Genomic DNA, 21,014 nt, shown 5'->3' on the forward strand with positions numbered 1-21,014 from the left:
CATATTCTTCAAAAATCTGTTCAATCCTTGTTTAAAACCTTAGCATGACCCCAATTTTTAGTATTATGAGAGAGAATGTACACTTGCGTGTACAAATAACATTTTTTTTAGATTGTCAGAAATTTAAGAACTCTTGGGCGTAAACCTATGATTTTTTTAATATTCAATCTGTTGATTAGCTCTAGAATTTTTTTCTTTTCTTTTTAATTTTTGAAAGTTCAAAGGTGCAATAAACCAAGTCTCTTAAGGATTTTGGGCTGGATCCAGTGGAAAATTTCCAGTGATGAAAGGGAGGACAATTTTCATTGATTTTCCCCTTCACCGCAGACCTGGGAAGCATTTTTGGGCTTCAACAGGAGAACAAGGAATTCATGCTCCAAGAACAGAAATCCCTTTTTCCAAAGGGAAATAATCTGCTTGATACAACCATTTCTCCTCCAATCCTTGGCTATCTTTTGAAAAATCTTAGAGGTGATCTCTTCCCTCTCTTGCACCACAGCTCAATCCAAGTTGAGCTCTCACAGCTGTGTCTTAATGTTAAATTAAATACCAAAAGAGCCACTTCTTGATCTCATTGTGACCTGGCACTAATGCACAAAACCTGAGCATTACTCTCTTATGTTTATAAAGAACAGATTTTCCCTGTAATTATATCAGGACAAATACATCTTGAAATACTGACACTCCATTTTCATTTCCTAAGAAATGGAAGAGGCTCCCCTGGGGAGATTGCTTGCTGCTTTTACTTGGCAAACAACCACTGCCAAAAAGTGGTACTAGTGTTAGCAGATATGGCGTCTGTATGAGAGAGGCAGGAAAAGTGCCAGTAAGTGAGTCAGCTAAGAGATATTATTGAATTTACGTCACTGTTTTAAACCTGTGCATGAATACAAATTTGTTTTTTTCTGAAACAAAAACAATGCAAATCCATTTGATCTAATCCTTCCCTGTCTTGCACACAGATATCATGACTTAAAAGTCTGTTTATGGTACATAGCAACCTTAATTCTTTCAACACAACACACCTTCAGTACAATTTATCACAGGAAGTGAACAAAACAGCAGAGAAATACTGGACTTCACTACAAATATGGAAAACTAGAAGTAGCCACAGTAATTCTCTTTCATATTGAGTCAATGGAACCTTATCCTTTGTACTGTGGTTGAAAAAGAAAGAAGACACAGCCTTATTTTTTTGATGTTAGTAGACCTACTGATATGTTCATTTGAACAGTGTGTGTACAAAGAATGTGTCACTATCCTTCACTTGCTTTCCATGCTGTCCTCTATCTATACTTGACCACTGGTGATGATGGTTAGTTTTGCTTAATGTCCTCCCTCCACAAAGGGAATGCATACTGACAGCCTGAGACAAGATGTCAGGACTCCAGCCTCTACACTGCTACCTGCCCATCTGCAAATAACTCCAGACCCATGGGTCCCACAGCCACAGCCAAGTGCTCCAGCCAGCAAGCAAAGGAGCTGAACAGGAAGTATCTGTAAAATGCAGCAGGAAAAGGCAGGGCCACTATTTACCTTTTGGGCAAAAGGATATTCCAATATCAGTTTTAAAAGAGCAGTATTTCTGGGTACTTTGCAGCTGACCTGCTATCAGGCATATAAACGAAATGAGGGTTGCTGGTTAATCAAATCTGCTGGCTACTCAAGCTTATTGCTCTGACCTTCCCCCTCCCTACATGAAGGAATCTAGAGGAACCAAATCTCATCCCACTGGGAACACCAAGGCAACAGCCCCACAACTGGCAGAACCCCCTCCCCCTAGACCATGGAGCTGTCCTATGTAGCAAGCTGCTCTTCGTTGTTAATTATTATCCTAGTGCTCTAAATGAATTGTTTCTGATACTTTAACAATGTGTGGAGAAAATCATGTTGGTATTCTAAGTCTCCTTGGTTCTTCATTATATATGACCACATAATGAAACCAATGTTTTTAATGTACTCACGTGTTGGTGTTGGAGGTAGCAACCGTCTCCTAGGAGGTCTTTTTGAATCATAACACATCTGTGACTCATCATCATCATAAAAGCCATATGGGTGATGGTAACCTTTTGGCCGTTCAAAATCTGAATCATTGTAGTAATATCTGCTATGATGGTCATGTATATGTCTAAGTTAAAGAAACAGATGGTTAATGAAAATTACACTAGAAATATCATTAGCCTTTTATTTACTGGCTCCTGAAAACCTTACATGTTTCTTAATGATTTATGCTACTTCATGAAGGCTATACAAATATTAAACTAAAATGGAACTTGTGTATGGTTTTTGAGTGATGGCTGTTCATGACAGACAAACCTTAATTAGTTTATCACAGATTTCAGGTTTTCACGGCTAGTAACATCATTAGGGTTTATAGAATCTTTTGGGCTCAAGTGCCGTGTTCTACTGGAGAAAGTTTTTCTTCCAGACATTTCGTTCTCGGCTGCGGATGTTCTCTGCAGCCGAGAATGAAACGTCTGGAAGAAAAACTTTCTCCAGTAGAACACGGCACTTGAGCCCGAAAGATTCTACAAACCTTAATTAGTTTATAGCAATCAATTCATTACCTATATTTAATTTTAGTTAACTACTGCTCTTAACTGTAAATCAAAGAGTAAAGACCTTGAAGTCTACATTATTCATATATAAAATGATGAAAGGATTTCACATGAATAAAACTAAAAACATGATAGCAGCTCTCTGTTCTAAGGCAAGTTAATTAACTTTTGGGTGGGTCTGTTCCACTTTCTTAACTCAGGGTTCTAACTGTCCCTAAATCCGAGCATCCGAACAGCATAATCTTCTCCAGACTTATCCATATGTTTCCTTAAAGCACAGCATATGTTATAAATTACTTTCATGTCTATTTTGACACTGTATGTACATGCATGTGCACAAGCTAGTGTCTGCTGAAGAAACAAAGGAAGTTACAGAGGGTAAAGCAATGGAGACAAGAAGAAGCTCAGTGGGGCTGATAACCTAAAGAATACTGTAGCTCTGTGTCATCTCTAACACTCGAGAGATGAACCCAGTCCTAGGGATGAAGCTGCACTGAGGTTGAGATGAGATACTATGCTAGGGGTCAGATTCTACTCTCTCTCATTAATAGTAAGGGAGATTTTGTAGATGTGTAGAATAGCAATAGAAATGTACACAGAACCCAAGGAAATGAATAGCAGCTGTTAACACATCAACAACTAATTGGCTGTCCTATAAATTTTTTAGGATCACACTGAAAATCTATGACTGAAATGGAACCTATAGTACTGTATTTACTCAAGTTCCCCCCCCCCCCACAGCTATGCCATAAAAAGGGGGGGAGGGCTCATTGTACATTTGCATGCAAGTCACAATTATGTCCAATAATAATTTTTAAAATTATTTTAACAAATTACTGAGCATTCTAGGTCATCTTCCTTATGAAGAAATACAGTAATATAACTGTTTAACCACAAATTCTGGTAGACTGGACTAGAGTCTCCGCCTTTTTTCCCTTTTCAGTGTCTAGATTTTCCTTGCTAAAATGTCTGAATCTACTGGATACATGAATTGATTTAAGAACTTAAAAAGAGCCCTGCTGGTTCATAGCAGAGGTCCAACTAGTCCACATCATGTTTCCTACACTGACCTACTAGTTACTCCAGAAGACCAGAAGCTTGGGTACAGAAGCCCAAACTACCTCTTCTTGTTATCCCCACCCCCTACACCAGGATCTGATATTCAGTGGTATACTACTTCACAACATATACATGGGCATAATCAGGGCTTTTTTTGTAGCAGGAACTCCTTTGCATATTAGGCCATACCTCGCTGATGTAGCCAATCCTCCAAGAGCTTATAGGGCTCTTAGTACAGGGCCTACTGTAAGCTCCAGGAGGACTAGCTACAGCAGGGATGTGTAGCCTAATATGCAAAGGAGTTCCTGCTACAAAACCCCCCCTGGGCATAATGTTCTCAGTGAACCAGTAATCTTACCTGCTTCCTGATAACATACTCTCTTCTTCATAATATTCTTCACCACTAAAATACTCCTGATCATCCAAGTAGTGATCATCATTATAGTAATCTCGAACTTCATGATCTTCACGGCAAATTGTGGGCAGATGCCTATCTCCTGATTCTGACCTACAGTTAGGACACAGACATCTGGGGCTGCCATTGCATTCAAACAATACTTCACATAACTTATTAAAAATCAAGACTGACATATTCTTGTAGCTGCCAGCCTATGTTACTCCAGTATTCACAGATAATATAAAGTGTAAACATTACTTGGTTCTCTATATACAACCTGGTTCTCTATATCCATACAACTAGCATCATAGTAGCAAAATGGCATTATATCTACCAACATAGACTTGACATTTAAAAGAAAGGTATTATACCATTTGCCTCTACTCTCACTTTTCAAATGAATGCCTTTATTGAAATGCCTGGTGTTATTACTAGGGATGGGAATAAACCTAAAAATTAGTTTGGTTTGGGATTTGGGGCAGTCCAAAGTTTGTGCTATGAACCAGTTGTGCTATGAACCAGCCCATTCCTAGTTACTACTTCATTCAAAAACACCAGGATTTCCTCTAAATCAGGTTCAACCAAATTACTATTCCCATCAGAAATTCTAAAATTTGCCCTCAAGAAAAATCTAAACGTTAATTAAAGGAACCCTGCACCTGGGGAGCTGTCCTTTCCAAAAATTTACCCACATGAGTATCAGTGGAGAGTACTGGTGGATAGAGATAGTTTGTGGCAGATGCAGACATTCCGAGTGAACCACCATTGTTACCAGTGAACTGAGAAATGGGTCTGTTCCTTAAGCTAGAAAATACATGCTAGCCCATGTTCAGCAGCATCTGATGTTGCAGTTTTCTGTCCTTAAAAGTTACTGCACAACTGCAGCTACAGCCTTCTCTAGTATTAGATGCCCACTCCTTACAGTGTTGAGCTTTAGGAAGGGGGAAATGATAGAGAGGAAAGTTTGGCTACCAGTAGGAGTGAAAAGGCAAGTTGGCAGAAATATGAGCTTTGCTTGTAATCACAAACTTTTGATCACCAATGACCTAAACAATTTTAAACTTTGGTGCTATCATCATTTACTCTTTGGGCTTTTTGTGTGTGTGTGTGTGTGTGACCTTCCCTCTTTATGCTCATTCTCCTTTTCTTTGACTAAAATACGCTTGTGCTTTTGGTCAGGATATGACTCACAAATTGGCCAGCAGAGTATGACCTAAACAGCAGTTATAATCCTCCAATGCCTTGCCAGGAACACCTAGTAAAATTAATGCTGAATTAAAATATGGGAGACCATGGTCTGATTTCTACACTGCCATGAAGCTTGCCAGGTGACTTTGGGATGATTAGTCTCTTCAATATGACAGTCATTACAAAAAGCTCAAGACTGAGCAGTGCTTGATTTAATAAGCCTGCAAGAGGGGACAGACAAAAGGCTCTGAGCAAAAGATTGGAACAGCTAGATCAGTTCATTTTTGAAGAGGTAGTCCTTCAAGTATGGGCTTATGTCATGCCATTTTTGTTTTTGATTTTTTTATTTTAAGTGTTTTCTCACATAGACTTCAAAAAATCACTGTAAGATTTTGGATAATGCCTCAGAAAATCAAATATACACTACATAATGTATATACTTACCTAATGTAAGCTTCATAATAGCGAGCTCTATCCAAGAATGGAAACAACGTTGAGAAGAAAAAAGTATAATTAGTATTAATTAACTAGCAATAAAATAAATTATATAATATACTTGGTAAAGGAAGACAAGTGTGTTTAATTTAAACCATTACTCCACCTGCTAATTTAATAAAAATAAATATCAATCTGCTTCTTATTTCTTGGATTATCTACCATAGAGCTGAACAGGCTGTTCATGCTGAATTAATCTGATCTAAATTGGGGCACAGTGACACATTTAATTTCACAGCCTTTTATTGTGAATTTATCATTTGTTTACTGATCCAGGTCCAAGAGAATTGGGAAATTTCCTTACAGTGCAAGAAATTCTTTTAGTACATAATGTACTAAAATAAAAATCCCAACCTGAGGATCAAATTGTCTGATTGTATGATACTACATTACATTCAACCTGGGAAATAGACCAAAGCAAGTGAGATAAGCATGGAAAAGTAGCAAAGGAAATAAATATACATGCACAGACTGATTGAAGGACTGAAAATATTAATTAACAGACACACATCGATGGAAGCTTAATATTCATTTCAGTTCAAGAGCCTATAAATTATGTATAATATGCTTTTGGATGTAGAATTTATGGAGCCCAAATTAATACAAGTGCTTACCTGCGATTGGAAGATCTACGTTTTTCATGATGATCACTTCTGGAATGTGAGCGGTGTCCCGTTTCAGTCATATTCTCATGACTTCCAGTGTTTGTAGGTCTTCCATTCATCACTTTGGACATGTTGGCATTATTGAGGTTAGCATTAGTTGAATTTGGAATGTGCTTCCCTATAGAATTATGGTGATGATGATTATGATGGGTATGATGGTTATGGAATACAGAGTTTCCTGCTGAAGAATGTACAATTTTCTCAGTAGTCTCATTCGCAGATGGAACTGATGGTCTTTGGACATGTAGCGGGCGGTGCGTGGTGTTGATCTGTTGAAATGACTCTCTTGTATCATTGGGAACATGGTTTACATGATTTCCAAACAGGGCACCATTTCTCTGTAAAGTACAAGTTAATAGCTGCTTAATTAAGATAACATTGCTAAGATTCACACTTGCTTCTCAATATCAAACTGTTACACTGTCATAATGCTGTTTTACAACAGGCTGTTCTATAGTGGCATGAAGCTGCCCATGATCATGATTATTCCCCCCTTTGTGTTTCATTAAGATGCAGTCACCTTAGATCTCATTGGATACTTTACTTTAGCACAAACTCATTTCATGCAGTGCAAGAAATATATGGCATAAGACCCACTTTTCCAAGTATTATAAATAGTTTCATTTTTCTCATACACACAAAGTCCACAGAATGAACATCTCTTGAAAAAAATCTCACATCTGTAGATCAAAAGAAAGATAGCTAAACATAATGTTATAAATTCAGAAAGTTAAGGGAACTGAACGGTCATTTTGCTATTTACTTTATATACTTCCTCTTCCTCATGGTGATTTTGCTCGGGTTCATCTTCTTGCAAATCACAGGATATAGCTCGCCGAATTTCAGGACCAATATCATGAAGTGTCCTTAGTCCAGCCTAAATCAGTAAACATAAACAAAATTCATTAAAAATAACTAGTTTTTCTCTCTCTGATTCAGCCCAGTTAAGAGATTGCTCATTAAGGGTGTTTCTTATTATAGCTGGCATTTTGTTCTCAAACTTGTTTAACTTCAGAGGATTTTAAAGTCAAACTAGATTATACACATGAGAGTAGCTATCAGGATTTTTCCTTGATTTAAAAGTTAACAGTAGCCTTGAAGCCAACTAAACTGCACTGCAATCCCCCCCCCCCCCATGCTATAAAAGAAATAAAAGGTATCGATGTGATCCGCTGGAACATGCGACCATATTTCTTTGCATACTGCATTTCAAAGGGGAAAATATCTATCCCAACAACATTAAGCAATTTATGTGTTCTTCTGCTTCTATATATTGATCACCACTAATCATACTTTGATTCAGTTAGAGTGTTTTGTATCTGTCAGAAAAAAGGCTTGGCTAAAGTTTGTGATGGTGCTGACCAAGGGGGAAATAATTTTCCTTTGATTTTCAGCTTCAGACTTTGCCCATACTTATAGCTCTTTTCAGATGTTACATCCCTGGAACTCTGAAGGCATGTATGGGGCAGATATGCTAAATGTAATCCTTAATGTGCATGATTGCCATTTCCTCTGAAATGGACAATAAGAGGTGGCTGCATACCTGCTATGACCCTTCCTGGAAAGTCCAAGTTGGCCACAGTTACACATGACTGAGGTGTAATTCTAAACAGAGTTACATCCTTCTAAATCCACTGTCTACAATGGGCATGGAAGGGTGTAACTCTATTTATGATTGCACTGTTAGTAACTTTCTGACTATACTGACTTCAGTCTATGTTGGGTAGGGGTATGCAATATTTTTTTAACTGGCATTTTTCTTCTTGAGTCTTCTGAACCTGATTCCCCCCCCCCCCCCCCAGGATTTCTGAAAAATCCCAGATCCCAATAACAGTACTGTATTAGGATCTGGGATTTTCCAGAAATCCTAAGGTTTTGGGGAGGACCAATAGACCTGAGAAGAAAAAAATACTAGTGTTTTTTTTTAAAGCACAAAGCTGAGGTGGCAGGGAAGAATCTGCTCCCTATGGGCACAGCCGATCCTAGTTGGGCTTGCTTCTCGTACAGCCCAATTTAAACCAAGCTGCAGGAGAAGCCATCATAAAGCCTAACCTCTGGGGAGCAATCCATTCCCAGTGGCACAAAAGATCCTAAGGTTGGCTTTTTCTGTAGCCTGGTTTAAATTGGGCTGCAGGAGAAGCCAGCTCCAAGCCAAGCTGGCAGGAACAGTCTGCTTCCCACCAGCACAGCTTATCCTCAGGCTGTCTTCTGCAGTCCCTTTAAACTTTGGAAACTGCAAGCCTGACAAACAGCTGAGAGGCAGGAACAATCTGATCTGGACTTTCTGCTGTTTTCGGATCTGCCTGGCAGTTCCTGAATGCCGCTGCCAAGTCAGCCTTTTTTCATCTGAGGCGGGCAAGGCAGTTGGCCCCCTTCCTGGAGCGTCGGGACCTGGCAACAGTGATCCACGCAACGGTCACCTCGAGACTGGATTACTGTAATGCCCTCTACATGGGGCTGCCTTTGTGCCGAACCCGGAAGCTGCAGCTAGTGCAGAACGCGGCTGCCAGACTGTTGCTGGGGCTCCCAAAGCGGGAGCACATACAGCCGGGGCTGCGTGAACTGCACTGGCTGCCAGTTGTATACCGGATTCTCTACAAAGTGCTGGTTATTACCTTTAAAGCCCTATATGGCCGAGGACCTGCCTACCTTAGGGACCGCCTCTCCCCGTATGAACCCCAGAGAGCACTGAGGTCAGCAGGGAAGAACCTGCTGACTATCCCTGGCCCAAAGGAGGTAAGACTCCAGAGTACCCGCACTCGGGCCTTCTCAGTTTTGGCCCCACAGCTGTGGAATCAACTCCCAGAGGAAATGCCGGCCCTGCGGGACATTGAACAATTCCGCAGGGCCTGCAAAACCATCCTGTTCCAAATGGCCTTCACCAGCTGATACTACTAAATTGCCAAGTAAACTTGCCGATGGAATAGCACTAAATGTATTAATGTTTTTAGAATTTTATGGATTTTAATTAACTGTCTTCAAATGTTATTTATTATACAATGTATGTACCGAATTTTATGCTGTTAGCCGCCCTGAGCTGCTCGGTCGGGGAGGGCGGGATACAAATAAAATGTGACTGACTGACTGAATAGATCTGGGATTTTTTTTCCAGATTTTTTTGTTTTGTTTTCTTCAGAAAACCTCAATACATTTGGGATGCCTAAATCTACCAAAAAATAAAATAAAATTGTAAGGTATTTTTCTAATAGATTTTCAGCTTGGGTAGATCTGAGTGCACACCCCTAATGTTGGGCTGCCACATGCAAAAAATCCTCAGATACTTTAGTCAAAAATACAGTTGCATTTGCAATGCATGAACATAGCCAGCAGATTCATATTATATTTACATTGATCCATTTTGATTGGTTATTAATTTGTTTTCAGATTAAATTCACATTGCTGATTTTGACCATTCAAATTCCAATTGTTTGGGACCAGAATACATAAGGGACCATCTTTTCCAGTGTGAATTTATCTAAATCCTAATAATTTCTTTCTTTTCTTTTTTTTCCCTTCACCATTGTTGGAGGTTCCACAGACACCTTCTCTTACAGTTTATAGGAGGGCAACAAACTTTACCTCTCTTCCAGCATACTTTTGGTTTAGGTCAGAGCAGAGTTACACACTTCTAAGTCTACTGAAGCTACTCTACTGTCAGAATTTTATGCTATGGTTATGATGAAGAGAACATGAGTAACCTAGGGTTAGTTTCTCTCTCTCAGCCTAACTTACCTCACGAGGTTGTCATGATAATAAAAATGGAGGAGGAAAAATAATGTATGCCACTCTGAGCTTCTTGGTGAGATAAAAGTGCAATAGGTAGGCTGACTCTGTTAAAATCACTTATTTTAGATCATTTCTGGAAGTTGTTCTTTTTAATATCTTCTCTTGCTGTTTTCCCGACTGCCAAATTTAATGCCTGGAATTTATTTTAAAATTATATACTATATTTTATTGTCACCTAGATGATGACATTATATTTTTGTAAGCCAACTTTAGAGTAATACATGCGAAAAAGAGAGAAATTAGTATTCTGTGTGTGTGATGAAGGATTCAAGGATTCAACATTTACAGTATAATAAGAGCCATTGTTTGGTTTTCTAATGTGATACTATTGTTTTGCATTTCCCCCAAATGTTTTAGCATATGGGCACACTTAGGAGAGAAGTGGGGTGAACGTTGAAATAAATTCATGACTGCTCATTTATGACAGTTGATCTCTATATTTGTACATATAAGAAGCGTACAAAGATTAAGCATCTGTGTCAAAGGTATGATTACAAAAGGCTTAACTGACAATTGCCATTATCCATTGTAATGTATATAGCTGGGAAAAGTTAACTTTGTTCAAAATTTGTGGTGGTAATTTTCCTTTGGTTTTCAAATTTCAGCTTTGCTTTTATTTATGTGATGGTTAGATGTTTTGGCTCTGTGCCATTATAATACTATCATTATAATACTATGCTTTCATTTACTCTTCATTTCAAGGCTATGGTTGCTTTCACACAGTAATGATTCTCTACGTAGCTCTCACTGCTACAACAATCGCCTCTGCATTTGTAGTGACAACAGAGCACACCACGCAACAGTTTTCCCCACAGCTTCCTTTCCACAGCCCCCACTGCTGCCATTTTCTCCCCAAACTGGAGGGCTTTGGGGAAGCTTTTGGCACCTGGCATTTGGTATGTCTTTATTTATTTAAAATATTTATACTCCACTTTCTCTCCTTAGACTCAATAATGCTAAGAATGCAACAAGTTGCAAGGATACAAAAATGGAAGTCAATAAATAAGATAAAAACAAACATGCAAGACAGAAAGAAAAATTAAAACCAATACAAATTGGAGTCAAAAATTAAAACAAGTGCACAGATTAAAAGCACAAAATAAACCTAGTCTTCTTTAAAAAGGAAAGGTGGGTATTCAGAGGATCTACAAACAGGTACAATGCTATAGAGGAATACCAAATACCATTTTTAAAAAACTCTGAAAACCCTCTGGTGGCAGTAAAGAAAGGAGGTGGTGGCCCAAGGGCCAGGGGAATAGGGGTGAGAGGGTGGGAAGGATAAGCAAGGAAAATGATGATGTTGATGGGACCTTAAAAATGTGCACCTTGTCCACATGGTATCCAAAGATACTTTGACTGTGACTGGGAAAAATCACAACAAAAAGCAGAGGAAGACTAAAAATACCCGGACCATTAGGATATGGCATTATATGGTTATCTAGGACGGAAAGGAGCAAACCTTCAGGTGGAAGCAATCTGTCACAGTTATTTTCTAAGATACTGGCCTCAGAATTGGGGAAAGGAAACTTTTTAGCTCTTATTTTGAATTTGGGCTTCTATTGTGAAAGCAGACCATATGGCAAATGGACAACATCATCTTTTAAAGTCTATGAATCAAAGAAAATAAATCTTCAACATAATATTTATGCTTGACTTCTATAATTGCAAAGAGATAGCTGTGTTAGTCTGCTGTATCTACATAAAAGGCAGAATATGAAGGGAGGGGATGAGACAGAGAAAAGTAAATGAATTCCTCCTTGAGTTTTTCAATTCAGGGGCACCTTAAAGACTAAAACCATGTGTTTCAATATGAGTTTTCATGAATTACAACTGACTTCCTCTGATATGTGGGTATGTGAATTGAAAAACTCAAGGAGGAATTCACTTACCTTTCCCTGGCCGTTTTCCCACTGACCTTACTCCGGAGCGACGTCCCTCTTCACCGCGCAGCGTCTAATGTTGTTAGTCTTTACTAGACTCTTGCTCTTTTCTAATGCTATTAGAAACCACAACATTCAGAAACCAGTGGGGGAACATTTAAACCTTCCAGGATACTCAACTGCTGACCTAAAAGTAGCAGTTCTCTTAAAAAGGAATTTCAAAGGGAGATTAGAAAGAGACTGATGAATTGCAATTTAGGGTTGTCAGATCCAATTCAACAAATATCTGGGTACTTTGGGGGTGGAGTCAGGAGACTTTGGGGTGGAGCCAGGTGCAAGGTTGTGACACGCAGAACTGAACTCCAAAGGGAGTTCTGGCCATCACATTTAAAGGGATTGCATGCCTTTTAAATGCTTTCCCTTCATTGGAAATAATGAAGGATAGGGGCACCTTCTTTTGGGGCTCATAGAACTATATGGTCCAATCTTTTTGAAACTTGGAGTGTTTTGAGGAGTGGCACCGGATGCTATGCTGAAGATCTGGTGCCTCTACCTCAAAAAGCAGCCCCTCTGCAGCCTCAAATACCCATGGATCAATTCTCCATTATATCCTAGGGGAATCAGTCCCCATAGGGAATAATGGAATGCCCAGCAGACATTTCCCTCCCCCCACCACTTTCTGATTTGAAGCAGGGGGAAGGGCCTCCAAACTGGGGGAAGCCCTGCCTCCACATGGGGATTGGCAACCCTAATTGCAAGTGGTAATGAAGCTCAAGGCAATACATCATCCTTGACTGAACTGAAACTTTGGTTTCTTCATTACCAATGCCTGCTATTGTCATTTGGCCAGGGCCGGCTTGCCCACTAGGCAAACTAGGCAATTGCCTAGGGTGCCAGGAGGGGAGCGCTGAATTGGGCTCCCCCCCTGCCGATGACAATTGCCTATTTGTCTCCCCCCCCGCCGCCACTGTCACCGCCGCCCCCTCCCTTCCCTACCCAGCACAGCACAGCGCTCCACCCCGCCCCCCCTGCACAATCAGAGGAGTGACGAGGCTCGGCCCTACCCACTTTATAAGGGCCCGGGCTTCTTCTAAGTTGTTTGAAGAGCACGCTGGAGGAGTGTCCCCTCACTCTCCAAGATATAAGGCCAGGTGGACTCATATTCTAATCTAACTGTATCTGAAGAAGTGAGCAGTGACTCATGAAAATTCATGCCCTGCCACAATTTTTGTTAGTCATTAAGGTGCTGCTGGACTCTTGTTCCCTTTCACTAATAAAGAATGCGAGCTGTGCTGGTTAGATTCTCCCCACCCCCAATCTGTAAGAAATTGAAAGGATGCTTTCTCTCTCTCTGTGGCTTGCTCTCTCTGGCTCATTCCCTCTTCCTTTCCTATCTCTCTGAAGAAAAAGTGTGGTTGCACACAAAACTTACACCTAGAACAAAACGTTGTTGGTCTTAAACAGGGGACTCCATTTTCTCTCTTCTGCGAAGCAGGAAATAGAAGAGACTAGGCTACAATGCAAGAAACAGGAAGTAGGAAGCAGCAGAGGGTCAGTTGCTCAGTGGGCCAGATTGGGACCCTGCAGGGAGTGCCTATGACCCGAGGGCTGTATCTTTGACACCCCTGGATGATACTATTTAAATTCAGACAATAAGCTGGCCCATAAAATCTGCAGCCCTTGATTCCTGACAGAGAGCATTTCAGAGCACTTTCTGTTCCTTCTTTAATAAGAGAATAGGGTAGAGGAATCTCTGCAATACACGTAATACACGTAATCAGTGGCTATTAGCCACAGTGTATGTGTGTATATAAAATTTTTTGCCACTGTGTGACACAGAGTGTTGGACTTGATGGGCCGTTGGCCTGATCCAACATGGCTTCTCTTATGTTCTTATGTTCTTAATAGGAGTAGGAAAGAATGACAAATGACTAACACCAGCAGGATCTCTGGTTCTTGTACAGTAAAAGGAATCAAAGTCATGTTGCAGTCAAATACCACTCAAGTTCTGAGCAAGTCATATGTAGAGCCCCACCCAACTACTGTTCTACTGTTGTTCTGTCTTTCCAAGGAAGAACACTTTATCCTAATTTTCATAGTACACAGATTTCTTAGGTGAAGATAACACAGGATTTATACTGCCACTCGAAGATTTGGAAATGTAAACTGATTTTCAACCTAAGTCTTGGATTGCAGTAGCAGGAAGTGGATTCACCTAATTTTCTAATCACTAACTCTGTTTAGCAGAAAACAGAAATTATTTTTCTTCTTAGTTGACCACTACTTAGCCTCATTTTTATGGTTCTATCCCTTCATTTAGGAAGAACAGAAAATACTGGCGCCTCATTCCAATTTATTTATACATTGCCAACCATGCTAATATACTGACACATTTTCTATCTGGAACAGCATTCTGAATGCTCCCAAACTGTCACCTCCTCAATTTAAACCTGTTGGTAAACTAGCTACACATATCATGGCACCATTATATTTTTTGTGACAGGTGACCCTGTTAAACAATTCATTTCATGAATTGTGCACATCACTTTTTGCAGAGTAGGCTAGTGGGCTGTAGTTGCATTCATTCCCCTTTCTATCAGTGTCTTCAGATCCACTGGGCATCTAAAAGAAGCTTTCTTGTATGTAATGTATCTGTGTTTGAAACCTTTTGTTAATCCTTGCCCAGTCAAACAGTGGATGAGGAATCATGAGTTTTGCATAAAAAGGTAAAGGTAGCCCCCTGTGCAAGCACCAGTCATTTCCAACTCTGGGGTGATGTCATGACATTTTCACAGCATATATCATGCAGGTAACCACTGATGAAAGTAATAACCAAAATACAAGGCCCTCCCAGCATTATTAAATGGCTCTGAAATGGCATCCTCATGGTGTCCACAAGGATACTGTCATGTCCAGTTTAAGAACTTGGTTACAGCTAGCACTGTTAACTACTGCAGACCTGGACTTCAGAGAAATATGAAATCTTTAAATTCAAAATAAATCAATGCAAGAAACGTGACTGCTGAAAAACAGACTACAATACTTCTGCTTCGTAGAAAGAATAATATACAGTGCTGTGTTTATAAAAGTAAATCTCACATCCAATGGTGAAATCAAAGAAAGCAAAGTTTTTAAAGGTTCACCTATTTCAAAGAAAGATGCAGTTAGTCTCAGTGTTGTAGACAAGGAATAATCTTGAGCTACCATAAGATCATGCCATAGCATGCCAACAGCATTCTTATCAAGTGACCTAGGATTTGGGAGACCTAGGTCTGAATCCCCACTTTGCCATGAAAGTTTGCTTGGTGATTTTGGGCCAGCCACACACCTTCAATCTAACCTGCCTCATAGAGTTGTGTTGAGGAGAAGATGTACGCTGGAGAATGATGTATGCTGCTTTGGGTCCCAACTGGGGAGGAAGGTGGGATATAAATGAAGTAAATAAATACTGTTGTTCTCTCACCAGTGTTCCATCATGTGCAGTGCTGCTTCTAGATGTTCAGTGCACTATATTGGTATTAGAGAGCTCTTCTCTATGGCAACCATAAATATGTGCTACTTGACTCAGGTGAGAATGGTCTGAACATCCTCCTCACTTTATTGTAGGGAAGGATACCTGACCAGAGTGTTGTTGAGATATATAAGGTGATTGGTATCTTCCTATGATTGCGAAGGAGCTAGAAAGTCAAAAAGTGTATTCAGAAAAGGACTAATATCAGTAATATCATGCTAGTCTCAACACCAAAAACGCTTACGAGAATGAGAAAACCTGAGAGACTTGTAATGAATGCACCAAGCTGGTTTGGAAGGATGCCACTTTCATATGAAGCTTAAGAAATCTTGAGACTCCAGATGACATCTCAAAGGAACTTCTGAGAGTTCAACTGGAGTACAGATAGCAGCACAATGTTCTTGTTTCAACAGAATGTTCTGGGAGTTTCCCTGTAGAGTTCTACAGCAAGCAAAGTACTGACTTGTGAGTTCCCGGAGCCACATCCTTTCTCCTAGAATATCAAGGCGGGCTCTATTGCCAATAGGGGAAAGAAGGAATTCAAACATACATATAGCAGTGAGATGCTTGTCATTGCATGTGACAGTCTTCAGATAGTGGGCATAGGAATGGAACGTTAAATAAGTTTGCATCTCATTTATACCGACCCTACTATTTCCTTTTCATTCCCTGAAAGCCTCGATAGCTTCTCCTGTTTTCCTGCTTCTTTCTTTCAAACTCATTGATCAACCTACTAATCTACTATTACCTGCACCCCATCTTCAGCTTTCTCTCCATCCCTCTCCCTTAAAGCCTCTACTAGGGAAACTATGGCCCAGTTGTGCTATGCCAGTGGCCAGGCAGGGCCTACTTGTGGTTTAGAGGAAACTGCAAGCACTTCAGTTTTCCCTGCATCTGTTTCTTCACACTATTTTTTTCTCTCCTCCTGGCAACACCCATATCCTCAATTTCCCATGCTTTCTTCTCTCCTTTCTCCCCAACTACTTACTTTTTATCAGCCCCCATTTTTAGGTATATTTATTGTTGTGTCTTGCATTTCAGTCCCAAAATTACAACACAGTGGACGCTACAGAGGTGACCAAGGGAAGTCCACTGGTCCCCGGATGTAGCTCCGCAAATATGCTCCGCCAATCAAGATCTGTGGCAGGAAGTTTAACTGGCCAGGATTGGACCTGGCCAGACTGAGGGTTGTTCCGGGGTATGTATATAATTGGGACCCGGCCTGCGTTGCATGGCCTTGTGATGTAATCGCTAATAAAGCATGTTGCCTTCAACATGTCTCGTTACTCAGTACATTACAGTGGTGACGAGGATGGGATTTGAGCCAGGTAACTCACCAAGCGGGACTGCTGACCTGGCCGGAGACGAGGAAGGCACACATTTGAGGGAGACAGAAGTGCCCACTGCCACCACTGCCATGGCTAACCCAAGGGGGCCACGGGCCACCTTGCAGAGTTCGACCCGACCAACCCCAATAGGTGAGAGACCTACACGGAGCGGGTCGACTGCTACCTACGAGCGAACATGATTACAGACGACAGCCGTAAGAGAGACGTGTTCCTGAGTGTCTGCAGGGAGGTCACATTTGAGATCGCAAAGGGTCTCTCGGCCCCTGCGAAGATCACAGAGAAAATGTACAAGGAGATAGTCAGACTCCTGACTGGGCACTTCTTGCCCCAGCCTTCCATCATCGCCCACCAATTCCTCTTCTACAAGAAGGATCAAGGGGCGGGAGAGACAGCCACTGTCTACCTGGCCGCCCTCCGCCAAATCACAGGGAACTGCAGCTTCGACAAGCTGGATGAAGCCCTATGGGATCGCTTCGTCTGGGGCCTCCGAGATGAAAGACTGCAGCAAAAGATCTTCACAAAGGAAGAGCTCATCCTCCAACTCATCTTCAACAAAGCTACCGTGTTTGAGAGAGCAACCAAAGCTTACAACAACCCGCAAGCGGAAGCCGTCCACCAGGAGGAGATGGCACCGGGCAACCCAGAGGAGGAGGAGGCAAACCAGCTACGTTGCCAACCAGGAATGGGGCCGAGAGCGCCCACGCGGCCACGAGTGACAGAGAGACCAGCTAATACCAAGTGCGCCAGCTGTGGGGATCCACACGAGCACCGGGACTGCCCCTACCGCAATGTGGACTGCAGGAACTGCGGAAGAGTGGGCCACATAGCGCGGGCTTGCCGGGCCAAGACCACCTGTAGACGCCAGTCCACCAACCACAACTCGACCGATGCCTACTCGACCGCATCGACTAGCCTGCAGGTAATGAACTTGCCCCTCACCACCCCAGATAAGGTCAGGGTGTCGGTCCTAATCAACGGCACTCCATGCCTAATGGAGCTGGACTCGAGCTCTTCCATCTCCATAATTTCGGAGGAGTCTCTAAGAAAACTTTGTCCCCATGGCCAGCTCCGGCTGTGACCGGCAGACTTCATACTGCGGACTTCCAAAAAAACCCTGTACAGATTTTGGGTTGGGCCACTGTAAGGGTAGAGTTTAAGAACTTTAAGGGAAAGCTGGACATTCTCGTGGTCAAACGCCAGCTCACCACATTACTGGGGCTGGCCTGGTTTCGACCGCTGGGTATTCAAATAGTGGGGGTGCAGCAGATGCAAATGCAAAATCTTGAGCACATGCCGGGAATTCCCGGAAGTGTTTGATGGGTCCCTGGGGTGCTACAAGGGGCCTCCCATCACCTTACCCCTCAATCCCCACGTGAGACCGATAAGGCTGAAGGCCAGGCAAGTTCCATTTGCTCTTAAACCAAAAATAGAAGCGGAGCTGGACTGCCTCACAGCCCAGGGAGTACTAGAACTGGTATCCTATGCTGCATGGGAAACACCCATAGTCACTCCAGTGAAGCCGAATGGAGATGTGCGCATATGCGCTGATTACAAGTACACAATAAATAAGGCACTTCAGGACAACCCATACCCCGTTCCAGTGGTCAGCCATGTACTGGCAGCCCTAGCAGGCTCTAAGGTTTTTGGGAAACTGGACTTGGTCCAGGCGTACCAGCAACTCCCGGTGGACGCTGAGACAGCAGAAGCCCAGACCATTGTGACTCCCAGGGGAGCTTTTCAGGTGCGGCGGTTGCAATTTGGGGTTAGTGTGGCTCCGGGGATTTTTCAGAGCATAATGGATGCTCTTCTCAAAGGGATCCCCAGAGTGCAACCATTTTTTGATGACGTTTTGATCACTGCCCCAGACGCTGAGCAGTTCAGCAGCCGTCTGCGTGAGGTACTCCGCTGTTTCCAGGCGGTGGGACTTAAAGTAAAGCGGGAGAAGTGTTCCCTCGGGTGTCGGGTTCCCTGGGGTTTGCAGTACACGCTGTGGGAATCCACCCAACAGCTGACAAGACCAGGGCTATTGTCCACGCCCCGGCACCCACGTGCAAGATGGAGTTACAAAGTTTCTTGGGATTATTAAATTTTTATCATTCATTTTTGCCCCACAAAGCAGCCATCGCAAAACCCCTTCACAGGCTCCTCGATAAAAACGCCCCGTGGGTCTGGGAAAAGAAGCAGGCCGTCGCTTTTCAGGCAGTCAAGGACCTCCTAGTTTCCAATGATGTGCTCCACCATTTTGACGAATCCTTACCAGTGATTCTGGCTTGCGATGCTTCCTTATACGAAGTGGGCGCCATTCTGGGGCACCAACTCCTGGATGGGAGGGAGGTTCCCATGGCCTATTGTTCAAAGGCCCTGACCCCCGTGGAGCGCAACTATGCCCAGATAGACAAGGAGGCCTTGGCAATAGTGGCAGGTGTGCATAAATTCAACGACTACCTGTACGGTAGGCGTTTCACGATCGCCACGGACCATAAGCCACTACTGGGCCTTCTCACCCCAGACCGCCAGACACTGCAAATTCTGTCACAGCGCGTCTTGCGGTGGAACCAGTTCCTCAGCTCGTACACATATGCCCTAGTCCACCGCCCCGGAAAAGTTATGGGACACACGGACGCCCTCAGCCGCCTTCCACTGCCCTCTATGGACCCGGATCCCACCCCCGCCCACCCTGTGATGCTTATAGAGACTCTACCAGAGAGGCCCCTCCACGCTGCCAAGGTAGCTAGGGCCACGGGTAGAGACCGCATCCTCGCACGCATTTTAGACTGGGTGGGAAGGGGGTGGCCCACAGGCAAACTGGATGCAGAATTCAGGGCATTTGCATCACGCAGAGAAGAACTGTCCATGCACAAGGGGTGCCTTCTCTGGGGTAGCAGAAGCAAGTGCTGGAAGCCCTACACAAAACACACCCAGGGAAAGTGTGCATGAGGGCCTTGGCATGTAGCTATGGATGGTGGCCAGGGATGGACGAGGAGATAGAAGCGTAGGTTCGAAGGTGCCAACCCTGCCAAGAGTCTCGACCTGATCTGCCCAGTGCCCCTGTCCACCACTGGGAGTCCAACAGGAGGCCGTGGTCCTGGTTACACCTAGAATTAGCGGGGCCATACCAGGGCCGAATATTCTTTATCTTAGTCGATGCATACACCAAGTGGTTGGAAGTGATTCCTGTAGCTTCAACCTCCACCGTGGCGGCGGTCAGAGCCTTGCGAAGGGTCTTTTGCACTCATGGGATTCCCAAGACCCTCGTCACGGACAATGGGACCGCTTTCACCTCCCAGGGATTCCAGGAGTTCTTGAATCAGTACCTCATCCAGCACATTTGGGCCGCCCCTTTCCATCCAGCCACCAACGGCCAAGCAGAGTGCATGGTGCGCACCACTAAAGAGGCCCTAGGTCGCATTGTACAGAGAGATTGGGATCATCGCCTGGCAGCCTTCCTATTTGATAACAGAATCACCCCAACCCCGTCACCGGGTTAAGCCCTGCCGAGTTACTAATGGGGAGGAAGTTGATCACGAGGCTAGACAGGATGCATCCTGACCGGGCTACGGACCTCCGCAGTTCCCCCCAAACCAGGGAAGCCACTAGGGGATTCTTTCCAGGGGATACGCAAATTACTTTGCAAGTGGGCCAGAGTGGTTAGCTGCCCGGGTGCTGCGGGTCACTGGGTCCCGGTCCTACGAGGTCTCGTCGGAGGGGGGCCAGATCCTAAGGAAGCATATTGACCAGCTGCACCATCGCACATTGCCGGAAGAACCGACAGCGATCAGGGGAGCGGGGGAGTACTGACAGCAACACCCCCGGAAGCTGCCCAGTCTATGCCGGCCGTACCGACTATGCGGGCGGAAGAGCAGATTATGGAACATAAAACTTGTTTCCCTTTAGCATTTGGTATCTTTCCAGATTATGGTCTGCCTGCTGCCTTTCCCAGTTTACGTCACCCCAGTTACACCGCTCCTTTATGTTAGCAAGACTCAATGTTTTACCCTCAGCGATACTGTCTGGGAGGTTTGGCAACATCCCTTATCAGGAAAGATTCTGCCCTTGTAATGGAAGGCACCTTGAAACGGTCACCAATGTCTTACTTCACTGTGATTTTTATTGGGAAGTGCAGGAC

The 21,014-nt window shown here is 43.1% G+C and overlaps 1 protein-coding gene across 12 annotated transcripts in view; it reads right to left on the bottom strand.

Annotated features, from left to right (window-relative positions):
• The window catches only part of CACNA1D (calcium voltage-gated channel subunit alpha1 D), a 384,077-nt gene that overhangs the window by 8,981 nt on the left and 354,082 nt on the right, over positions 1-21,014 (bottom strand). For 10 of the 12 annotated variants that reach the window (XM_060239787.1, XM_060239788.1, XM_060239784.1 and 7 more), the window contains 5 exons: positions 7,126-7,239; positions 6,312-6,700; positions 5,647-5,673; positions 3,976-4,125; positions 1,965-2,128 (listed from right to left, as the gene is read on the bottom strand). In XM_060239787.1, the coding sequence (XP_060095770.1) occupies positions 1,965-2,128; positions 3,976-4,125; positions 5,647-5,673; positions 6,312-6,700; positions 7,126-7,239 (844 nt within the window). The remainder of the gene's footprint in view (positions 1-1,964; positions 2,129-3,975; positions 4,126-5,646; positions 5,674-6,311; positions 6,701-7,125; positions 7,240-21,014) is intronic. The other 2 variants (XM_060239786.1, XM_060239793.1) reach the window with 1 other exon arrangement.

Source organism: Heteronotia binoei, chromosome 5 (assembly GCF_032191835.1).
Source record: "Heteronotia binoei isolate CCM8104 ecotype False Entrance Well chromosome 5, APGP_CSIRO_Hbin_v1, whole genome shotgun sequence".
NCBI classification, from domain to species: domain Eukaryota; kingdom Metazoa; phylum Chordata; class Lepidosauria; order Squamata; family Gekkonidae; genus Heteronotia; species Heteronotia binoei.